Source organism: Aspergillus foveolatus, assembly GCF_047715535.1.
Source record: "Aspergillus foveolatus strain CBS 279.81 unplaced genomic scaffold BDW70scaffold_215, whole genome shotgun sequence".
Classification (NCBI taxonomy): Eukaryota; Fungi; Ascomycota; class Eurotiomycetes; order Eurotiales; family Aspergillaceae; genus Aspergillus; species Aspergillus foveolatus.
This window is the reverse complement of record NW_027396279.1, coordinates 1-10,423: the sequence shown is the minus strand read 5'-3', so window position 1 is coordinate 10,423 and position 10,423 is coordinate 1. Positions and strand designations below refer to the sequence as shown.

General features: G+C 46.5%; 4 protein-coding genes across 4 annotated transcripts; 3 read left to right on the top strand and 1 right to left on the bottom strand.

The window, feature by feature from the left end:
* Positions 1 to 52: 52 nt before the first annotated feature.
* BDW70DRAFT_145977 (uncharacterized protein) lies at positions 53 to 371 on the top strand. The gene has a single exon (XM_073738515.1). It carries the CDS (start codon positions 130 to 132, stop codon positions 322 to 324), a length of 195 nt encoding a protein of 64 aa, XP_073590566.1. The 5' UTR covers positions 53 to 129; the 3' UTR covers positions 325 to 371.
* Positions 372 to 2,509: 2,138 nt separating this feature from the next.
* BDW70DRAFT_145973 (flavin-containing monooxygenase) lies at positions 2,510 to 4,892 on the bottom strand. The gene is made up of 9 exons (XM_073738514.1): positions 4,520 to 4,892; positions 4,066 to 4,473; positions 3,952 to 4,016; positions 3,675 to 3,891; positions 3,567 to 3,613; positions 3,368 to 3,505; positions 3,103 to 3,305; positions 2,905 to 3,052; positions 2,510 to 2,834 (listed from the first exon to the last, which is right to left on the bottom strand). The coding sequence occupies exons 1-9, from the start codon at positions 4,683 to 4,685 to the stop codon at positions 2,724 to 2,726; spliced, it is 1,503 nt and encodes a 500-aa protein (XP_073590565.1). The 5' UTR covers positions 4,686 to 4,892; the 3' UTR covers positions 2,510 to 2,723.
* An 889-nt stretch (positions 4,893 to 5,781) lies between these two features.
* Positions 5,782 to 6,566, top strand: BDW70DRAFT_145972 (uncharacterized protein; the record flags this gene model as incomplete). Its single annotated transcript, XM_073738513.1, has 2 exons — positions 5,782 to 6,038; positions 6,098 to 6,566. Coding segments are annotated over exons 1-2 (532 nt in total), but the record flags the coding sequence as incomplete, so codon positions are not given.
* Positions 6,567 to 7,480: 914 nt separating this feature from the next.
* Positions 7,481 to 10,402, top strand: BDW70DRAFT_165148 (Pfs, NACHT and Ankyrin domain protein; the record flags this gene model as incomplete). The annotated part of the gene is made up of 3 exons (XM_073741663.1): positions 7,481 to 8,357; positions 8,420 to 10,330; positions 10,386 to 10,402. The coding sequence occupies 3 exons, from the start codon at positions 7,481 to 7,483 to the stop codon at positions 10,400 to 10,402; spliced, it is 2,805 nt and encodes a 934-aa protein (XP_073590563.1).
* Positions 10,403 to 10,423: the final 21 nt, after the last annotated feature.

Here is a 10,423-nt window from a genome sequence, read left to right as displayed (position 1 = left end):
ATCAGGGCAAGCTGAAAGAGGCAGAGGAGATGTATCAGCGAGCCCTGGCAGGCTATGAGAAGGCACTAGGTCCCAATCATTCAAAGACTCGTATAGTGTCAAACAATCTGGTGTCTCTTGCTAGCCTTCATGCTGGGCAAGACAGCCCTCGCCACATCCATGTTGCCCCTAACCCCTTTTCCGGTAGCACACGTACTGGGGCTGAACACCCTTGGAGGCCACTTAAAGAACGCCCACGTAAAAGAGATATCCTGTATAGCATTTTGCGCAAATAGTAGCTTTTGTATTTTTCTCGTGATCAGGCCTACAAACCAAGACTTGTGAAACAAAATTTCGTAATGATTTGAGCCCTAGAAATTCCAGGTACAAAACCTTGATGGTACGTAGTTCATCAATTAGTATATCAAATTTCTTTGCAATGAATATCTTTTAGGTCAGTAAACAGCGGATGTTGTGTGTATGCTGGGCCGAGGATACATTATAGGGTTGAGGTATACGATATGCGGTACAAACGTACAATGTATTCTCAACGTTTCGCACGGAAGGAAATGTATTCTCAATGTTTCGTATGGAAGGAAATGTACAGGCCCTCTATCGCCCTCATTTTAAGTGCTGTTGGCTCAATACACTGCTCGCCCTAATGTCTTGGTAGTGGGGCAGAACAACAACTGTCATATGTTTGTTGGTGAAGGCGATTTTGAGAACGACTGTACCTCAAGCACAGGTGCAGTGTGAAAATATTCCTTTCGAGCTGTCTGTCGCGTGTTATTTGCAAGGGATTTCCTTAGCTGAGAGAGCTCCTTCTTGACTCCTTCATGTCTTTGATAGAGATGAGGAAAGGGCTCCCGAGCTTTCGATAAATCGCAGAAAAAGCCAGGTTATTTTGGGACTGTACCCAACTCGTACAGTACCGCCCGCGGGAGGCCAACCAAACCAACATTCACTGACAGAAATGAAAGGTCTACTGGTACACAACCTACGCCTGGTGTGAGGGAGAAAAGTAAAGGGTTCAGGCCGCATGTTGCAGGCGGCGATGAACCCATGGCGACGAACGCCTCTTACGCACAGTCGACCCGTTCTGAAGGGCAGCGCTCATCAACTGATCCTCTAGCTGGAGCCAAATGTACATCACGCTCCCAGAATTCTAGCGAGGACTCAAGTTCCCTAAAATCCGGAGGACCAATAGCATCCCAAAGGACCTCAAGGCCGAGATTAGAAGATGAGCCGATGAATACACCTCAGGTTGGAATGACAGGGGCCTCATCATCTGCACTGGGTCAGGATAGTGAACTTGCAAATATTCAGTTTTTCTGCGCAGTTTTTCAGTTCAGAGCGCCTACTGGGATTCTCAGCGCAACGTTGAACCGCATTCTTTCCCGCGAACTCAACTGTCCAAAAAAACAAGTGTTGCCTCAGCCACCGCAATACGTCCCAATCAACACAAATCCCCAAGGACTTGGGACATGTGCAATGCGTGAGAAGTATCTTGTAGAAATGAACGCCTACTTGAAAGACTGGAACAGATTTCAGCACCAGGTATTAGGCCATTTCCTTACACATCATTCAAATCACGGAACTACAGTTAGAGGAATAGATAAACATCGAGATTGCTGTTCTGAGGGTGAGAGCGGCGACCGATCTCAAAGTTGCGGCCTTGAAAACAACCTGGTCCAGAAATTCTGGCTAACCAAAAGCACGTGGATAATCTGCTCAGGCACGAGAAGGTCCTTACATCAATCCTAAGAGAGAGCACATCATCTTGATATGCGAGCAATGCGCCAAGCAAACTGTCTATATGTATAATACATAGCGCGGTAAATATACTTCCTCGTGCCACCAATTATCCCGATGCACTTAGGAACATACTACATTCTTTCTCCTAGGATATCCTTTCCACCCATTTTCCTTGTCGATTTTAATTATGGTAGCTCCAAACACTGGCAATCGCACCTTAACAGGGTTCGAAACTTAAAGGCCTTTCCGCGCGTGTACAGGGACTTCGATGTCCAGGACAACATTGGTGCATTTATTCCTTACGGATGCCATGGCGAAGTGCATGATTGCATGTTGAACGCAGACTTCCGAGACGTGCATGTCCTTCTCAGAATCAATGGCTTCTACCTGTCACGGGAAAACGCGGGAGTGTTAGCCTACATTCCATCCGCTTACTATCCCAGCCCACATGTGTTTGACTATAGGTTTGTGTTGCGGCTCAAGGCCTTGTTGATGGAATGGTAGACTAAACGGTACGTAGTCATATGATGAGGAAGTAGGGTGCCTTCTGTCAGCATCGACGGCGTCTGCAGTTTGATCAACTTCTCTGGCTCAGTTTATCACAGTGGCTTCTTGTCGGCTTCTTATTCCTCCAAGCTACAGTATAGATCCCAGTTCGGAAGGTATTGTAGCAGCAGAGACAGACAAGGCGCTATATGGCCACGATCAAGCAATGGATAGCAAAAAGCAGGAGTTGACCAGATCGAAGAAGTCTAGACAATATACACAAATCTACCTTAGGTGATTCTTCAGTCCCATTGTTCTATCGCAAATATACGCTTAGTCCAGAACTAGTCAAGATTCCGTCCTATAATCCACCTTGAGCGGGTGAAAGCGATAGGCTTAACTATTTATGGACTAGTATGCGAGCCTGTATAGAATCAAAGAGTATGAGGTGGTGACACCAGTTTCTGGAAGCACTGCACATAGAAGAAGCTATCAAACGCCTTTTACTCATATGTCCAGTCCTCGAGACTCCCCAGCCGAGTTGTGTACCACATTCGGAAAGAACTCCATGGGTAAATAAACCAGTTTTTCCCAGTCTCAGAGTCAATGAAATACTGCGGGAACAGATTTAAGGAGGAATCATCAGCACACGGTCAGGATGTCAGAGTGTTTATATGTACTTACCGACGCACATGAGGTTGCCCAGACGGTTTTTTCAATTTCCAGCTGAAGCCTCTCGTGGTATTCCTTTTCTTTTTCAGGCTTCACCTCCACAGATTTCCGCTGCCCTTTTAGTATTGGGGTAACAATCCGCAGGACTTGAGTGGTATAGCTGCAAATTATGGAGTTAGCATTGTCTACCACAATCTATGTATAATATACCTCTCAATCGCATATATTGTCGAGGTATGGCCTCTACCGGAATTGGGTCCCAGAATATAGAAGAAATTGGGGAACCCAGACATTGCAATTGAATGGTAGGCCTCAATACAGCCGTAAGATTTCCAGTGATCTGACTGCGAACGTCCGTCGCGACCACAAATATTGGTATCCCACTGTGTGAGGGAGAAACCCGTGGCCAATACCTGGATCAAGATTGTTCAGATCGCATGCGCAATGGGCTTAGGCAACATACAATAGCACCTACAATCACATCGGCAGGGTATTCTTTTCCCGACCTTGTCAGAATTGAATGCTTCTTAACAGCAGTGATCGGGTCGTCTGTGAGGGAGACGTGGTCTTCCTGTAGGCATTTCATGTAATTCTGGTTGTCGAACACTCGCCGCTGGGGTAAGACAAGCACATCAGTCAGACACCCTGAATGCCTCCTGTAGAGTGTATCATACCTTGCATCCCAATTCGTACCGGGGTAGAAGTAAGGGCCAGTATTTTTCTTTCGATACTCCATGAGACATAGTTCCGAGCATATCCAAGGGGGTGGGCTGTTCTCGTACCAGGTGCCACACGTCGAACGTATTCTTTGCTCCGGTCCGCATAATGGTGCCGGAGTTTCTTGCTCCTTGCATCAAGGCCAAACATAAAAGAGGCCGTTTCAAGATACAGGAAAATAATTAACCTCAAGATGAGCAGGACCCCGGGTACATATAAGAACAAGTTTCTCCACGCGGATCCAATATCGACATTCCTGCTAGGAATGTAGTATTGCGGGGTCTGTGATAATCTGATGCTTAGCAACGTGTGTGAATCATGCTGCTCATTGGCAATACCTACCCTTATAAACTGGGCAATGGACCTGGCTTCCTGGGCAATGGACGGTATCAATTGGGCTGCCGAAGCTGCAGAGAGTCAGATAAATTTGCGTAAATCAGGGCCGGAAAGACTCACCCCCATTCCCAACCACAACAACGTTCTTGCCACGTAAAACAGCATCCTGCGGCCACCTCGCGGTGTGGATAATCGGTCCTTGAAACAGGTCTGTTCCCGGTAGACTGAAAGGCTTTGGATTGACCAGGGCGCCGACCGCGGAGATCAAGATTTTACATTCATGGAGGATGGGACACCGAGAGATCGAGTCTCGCAGCTTTACTAACCACCGCTTTCTTTCATTATTCCACAACGCCCCCTCGCATTCTACGTTGCAGAATACATGAGGGCGAACATTGTACTTGTCAGCAACCTTCCAGATGTATGAGAGCACTTCTTTCTGACTTGGGAAAAATTTCGTGAATTCCGCATTAGGTGCAAAAGATAGGCTGTAGCAAGCGGCTGGAATATCCACAGCACATCCAGGATCTAGGCCTTCCGTTAGTTATGTGCCGGGGTATAGGCAAGCCCGTACATTTATTCGCCCACCACGTGCCACCTATCTCCGCACTCCGTTCGTAGATAACATAGTCGAAATGGTTCAGTTTCCGCTGTAGCTGGCAGGCCATGGTCAAGCCTGAAAATCCCGCCCCAATGATCACAACATCATTAACGCGCTCTATTTGGCTGTCACTAGACATTGCACAGGAAGGTGCAATATACTTTGTTGAATGAATGATGACGTGCACGGAACACTGACCAGCAGACCTCTGTGGTGGCTTGCAAACGGGCTCAAGAAGCAAAATAAATCAGGTCAAAAGTCCTTACGCAGTGCGTTCCTGGATGACTGAGCAGATGTTTCTACCAACAACACTTTGTCATTGTCACCCTCACCGAGTTGGTGCTCAGACTGTAGTTATGGGACCACCAATTGGAAGTCCAGTTATGATTGCTGATTCGATGTTACTCTTTCTTCCAACACTTAGTTCGCCACCTGATTTGACCAATAGCTTAGACTGACACTTCACCCCTGTATTTATCTTTAGAATGTACTAGAGTAATTAAATGATGTTGAAAGGTATATGGTGATTCTAGAATAGACTTGTTCACTAGCAGGTTGGGGCGGTTTGTCTAGGCCATGAACTACCTGTGGCATACACAAATATTCTACCATGACGATTAACCAAAATTACCGAAATAGATGAATATTTGCCTAATCAAGTAAGGATTATATGTATGCTTATATTTATAAAGTATAGTAATCTATTATGTCAAGTATATATAATGAATTATATATTTTATTTAACATCTTAGCATCCAGCAGATCAATCAAGAGACTTGTTGAACCGCGGGTTGGGGCGTGTTGTTGATTTTCTATAAACTGTCCGCGGAGGTTCACGGGCCGGTTCAACAAGTCTTTTGAATTGATAGCTGTGTCAACTAATCATGACCTAAACCTATTCCATTTCAAGATTTCCAGCCAAACCCTGTTGGTGGGTTAGCACTGGTGAGTGGGTTTCATGGGGCGGGTTTAGCAAGTCTAATTCTCGTTCAATGTTAAACAGGCTAAGGCCCCACCTATTATGGGTCCGCGATACTGAGTTGAACGGTGACCTCCAGATAGGAAGGTGCCATATTCGACTTTGTTATTCTACTATAGAGAGCGTGTAAAAATAAAACAGAGTCCCAATTGTTGTCCAACATAGCACTGAGTTAATGCTTAGCCACAACCTGAGTGGCCTTCCAACAACACCTATTGAACAGGGGCACACTGCTTCACTTCAAACAAGCCTAGGTTTTCTTCCCTCTAAGTTTGTTCTGGCTGTTTGCCACATCGCATCTATCCCAGATCATTGTCAGCAATTTCCTATAAAGATATTACAGAGCCTAGGGTCAATCAGTAGCCAATATTTTCTCTGGTTTTATATTATACAGTCAACCACTTTATCTCTTCCTACAATTGACTCTCACCAGATGTCGTCTAAGAAAGATCGCCTATATGTTGCGCTTTATGTGCGTCGAGGAGTTCCTGTTATGCCTGGGAAAGAAGATACGTGCGTATGAGGTGCCCAGGTTTTATTAACTCTTTGACTTGACGTTTCCTTTTGGTTAGGTATCACTGGGCACTGATTGTTGGCCCCAAGGATGAGGCACAAGGCAAATCAGGTGTCCGCTACCATGCAAGGGAAATACAGAGAGTAGATGGAGGGAGTGCATGGTTTTTCGAGGAACGTGAATGCCTCCTCACACCTACCACCATGTTACGTGTTCGAGTTATGGTTAGTAAGGTAGCGGACGGAAACCGTCTTGCACAAATTTTGCGGACAATCCCCGTCAGACAAACCCTTCGAGGATGGAACTGTGTGGCTTGGGTCAAGGAGGCGCTAGAGCGTCTCAATGCAGATGGCACGGCCCTATGTACGAGAGTCGATTGGGAGACTGTACGCACGGAGACAATGGAATATTGTCAAAAGAAGACAGACCAGAATCGGTTTGATGAGCAGGGGAGTTTTGATTTGACCAAGGCCCCGACATATGACTCGGTCAAGCGCAAGGAGATCATAGTATAAAGTGTATTTACATGTTGTACCGTAACGTACAGTACATACTGCATCAATTGCGGCTATCTCAAAGATTCTGTGATCAGTTTCGTCCATGCAAATTTCCTGGCATAGTGAGCTGACGTATACTGTACCTATTATTGTATCGTCGATAAAGGTCGACTGTATGTGACGGCTAGTCAAATAGGACACTTTCCTATTTTGGATAACGGAACTGCAAGCTCCGTTTCGCCGAGGCAATAGCAGAATTCTCTGCTATTGCCACGGCTCAAAAGTTAGATCAGCTGCCGTATTAGGCTAGATTGCTTATTATTCTTCGTGTATTTACTCAGAGTAAACCGCCGTATGCAGCTAGATTGAAAGAATCGGGCCTCCAGATTCCTAGCGGTTGATATTGAGTAATTACGCCTAGGCTGACGCTTCATACATTTTAGTTCTCATGGTTTGGAATGCTATTGTCTCGCGCCATGATTTACTATGATCAGAATGGGTAGTACTATATCTCACTGTTAGGCTTGGCAAGGTATTTCATGACCTCGAATGGCTGTTACTGCATTTCAACAAAAGTGACTGAGTCGGTCAGGCGTATGTGGCGCATGCTGACACGATAACTGGGTATGGTTACACAGCACAGCCTGATTGCTCACAGCCTTGTAGCTGTCAGCCTCATTGCCCCGCGCCAACAGTCAGTCACCTTGCTCTTATCTTCAAGGCCATGCTTGTAAAAGTCCTCGCAACATTTCCTTTCATACACCTCAATCGCAGCCAGATAGACACCCGCAGAGATGGATAGCCTGGGTTCTCGGTATGAAGAGCATGCTGAGAGAAGCATGTTCCCCTCTGTGAAGCGACAAAAGACTTTTCACTATAACAGCTTGCCCAGCCTACAACACAACAATTATACCATTGCATGGATTTGTGCGCTTCCTATAGAAATGGCAGCAGCTCGGGCCATGCTGGATGAGGTCCACGAAGCCCTGCCTACGTATGCAGAGGACAGCAATACTTATACACTAGGAAGCATTGCTCAGCATAATGTTGTTATTGCTTGCCTGCCAGCAGACCAGTATGGAACAAACAATGCAGCGAACATCATGTCCAACATGAAGCGAACGTTCCCATCAATCCGCGCTGGCTTGATTGTTGGGATTGGTGGTGGCGTTCCCGGCAAGGCTGATGTGCGTCTGGGTGATATTGTTGTCGGAACAAGGGTGATGCAGTATGATCTCGGGAAAATGGTTGGAGATGGACAGATCCACCGGACAGCATTTCCAAGGATTCCCCACCAGCTGCTTGGGACAGCTGTGTCCAGCCTCCGGGCAAAGCACGAGCTACAACCGAGTCGGGTTTCATCCATCCTGTGTCAGAAGCTGGGGGAACACTCTGGATACACTCGCCCAAGCACACCAGATCATCTGTTTTATGCGACCTATAATCACCCGTCTTCGACGACAGCTGGCTGTGATGCATGCGACCATTCAAAGCTAGTACCCCGAAGAAAACGGACACTGGACAATGTAGTAATTCACTATGGCGCCATTGCTTCAGGGAACCAAGTCATGAAGACTGGCATTATCCGCGACAAGATTGCTCAACAACTGGATGTCATATGCTTTGAAATGGAGGCTGCTGGTCTGATGGATATCCTCCCTTGTCTCCCAATTCGTGGGATTTGCGACTACGCAGATTCTCACAAGAACGATGAATGGCAGAGGTATGCCGCTGCTGTAGCTGCAGCATATGCGAGAGAATTACTCGAGGAGCTGCCTGTGACAGCAGCATCCGAGAGTATTGTCTACACGCCCAATCACCGTAAGTTAGCTAATGGTCTTGAGAACGACGTCGAGTCATTGCAATTAACCCCTGACGTATAGGTCAATGTTCATCACACGAACAGCCACATGAACGCCGGCAGCGCCTTCTTAAATCCCTCAGATTCGAGCAGATTGATGCTCGTAAATCAAATATCAAGAACGAGCACGATAAAACATGCCGATGGTTCCTTAGCCATCCCGACTACCAAGCATGGCTTGATCCTGAACAATTGAAGCAAAATTACGGCTTTTTATGGATTAGTGGCAAACCTGGTGCGGGCAAGTCAACAATCATGAAGTTCGCATACTTGAAAAACAAAGCCCGCTACAAGCACGCTGTTACTGCTTCCTTTTTCTTCAACGCTCGAGGGGAACTCTTAGAAAGATCAATCCTCGGGATGTACCGATCATTGCTCCTCCAGCTGCTTGAAGGATATCCTGATCTTCAGGTAGTGTTGGATGATAGCGACCTTGTTTCCCCGACTCAGAGTGGCTGCCCTTCCTTGAATGCCCTCAAGGGCCTCTTTTGCAATGCAATTACTGCTCTTGGTCGACGCCCGTTCACCTGCTTTATTGATGCTCTTGATGAGTGTGATGAACAACAAGTTGTGGATATGGTACTATATTTCGAAGATCTGGCGGAGAGATCCACAGTGAAAGGCGTGCCCCTGCGGATCTGCTTCTCCAGTCGACATTACCCATATATCACCATTAGACGGGGTGTCCGGCATACACTAGAAGATCAGCCAGGCCATGCTGAAGACATGGCAATTTACATTAGGAAACGCCTTCAAATTGGGGAGCCCACGCTTATAGAGGAATTGCAACCCCAACTTCTCGCGAAAGCTGCTGGCGTCTTCATGTGGGTTGTCTTGGTTGTTGATATTCTCAACAAAGAATATCGAAGGGGTGGACTAGCTTTGAGAAGACGACTCGCAGAGATACCAAGTGACTTGAGCGAATTGTTCAGAGACATCTTGAGACGTGATAATGAGAATATAGAAGATCTTCTCCTTTGCATCCTCTGGATTCTTTACGCAAAGCGGCCCTTGCAACCAAAGGAGTTCTACCATGCTCTGTGGTCAGGCTTGTCTTTGAAAGGTCTAGTCGATCCTGAAATCCCGGATGTCAGTTTTCGAGATGACAGTGATACCATATATCACAAATGTGTTATCAGCTCCTCGAAAGGCCTTGCTGAGATAACAAAATCTGAAAAACCAACAATCCAGTTTATCCATGAATCTGTCCGAGACTTCCTTATCAAGGACAATGGTTTGCATGAATTGTGGCCTGATCTGGGATTAGACTTTGAAAGCCAAGGCCATGAGACACTCAAACAATCTTGCAGCTTATACGTGAACCATGTATTAGGGCTAGCAGATGTTAGCAGGCAGCTGGCAGAGGCCGAACCCAAGGAGCATATGGAAATACCAAAAAAGTACCCATTTCTGGAGTATGCTACCCAACATGTTCTCAACCACGCTAATGCTGCGGCAAAATTGGTTCCTCAAGACAACTTTCTGTCTGCCTTTCCTGTTTCGGCTTGGGTTAATGCTAGCAACATTTTTGAAAAGTTCAAGACTCGCAGGTATAGCCCAGATATCAGTCTTTTTTACCTACTCGCAGAAAAAGGACTGTCAGAGCTGATCAGCATAAGGCTCAAGGTTGATAAAGATGTTCATGTTTCGGGAGGGAGATACAGGTACCCGTTATTTGCTGCTTTAGCCACCTGCAACAGAGATGCTGCTGCTGCTCTTCTAATGTCGCCTTCAAGATTCTGTGACGGAGTTGATATTACAGAGGGCCTGAACCACCGGAAAGATTTGAAAGGTTATGAAAATCGGACACCGTTATCATGGGCTGCCCAGGAAGGTCGAGCTAGCATTGTCAGGTTGCTTCTCCAAACAGGCAGCAGTGTGAATGAAGTGGACTTGGGCGGCGAAACACCACTTTTGCGGGCTTTGGGGAATGGTCATGAGGCCATGGCAAGACTACTGATTGACAAGGGAGCTGATGTCAATGCCAGTGATAAAGATGGAATGACACCACTTATCTGGGCCTCAC

Bases quoted from the DNA above. Each gene is read 5' to 3' on its own strand.
- BDW70DRAFT_145977 (XM_073738515.1), top strand. From the start codon at position 130: ATGCTGGGCAAGACAGCCCTCGCCACATCCATGTTGCCCCTAACCCCT.
- BDW70DRAFT_145973 (XM_073738514.1), bottom strand. From the start codon at position 4,685: ATGTCTAGTGACAGCCAAATAGAGCGCGTTAATGATGTTGTGATCATT. The intron at 4,474-4,519 runs GTACGGGCTTGC...CGGAAGGCCTAG, and splicing joins CACGTGGTGGGCGAATAAAT to ATCCTGGATGTGCTGTGGAT. The intron at 4,017-4,065 runs GTGAGTCTTTCC...GACTCTCTGCAG, and splicing joins TGTTGTGGTTGGGAATGGGG to CTTCGGCAGCCCAATTGATA.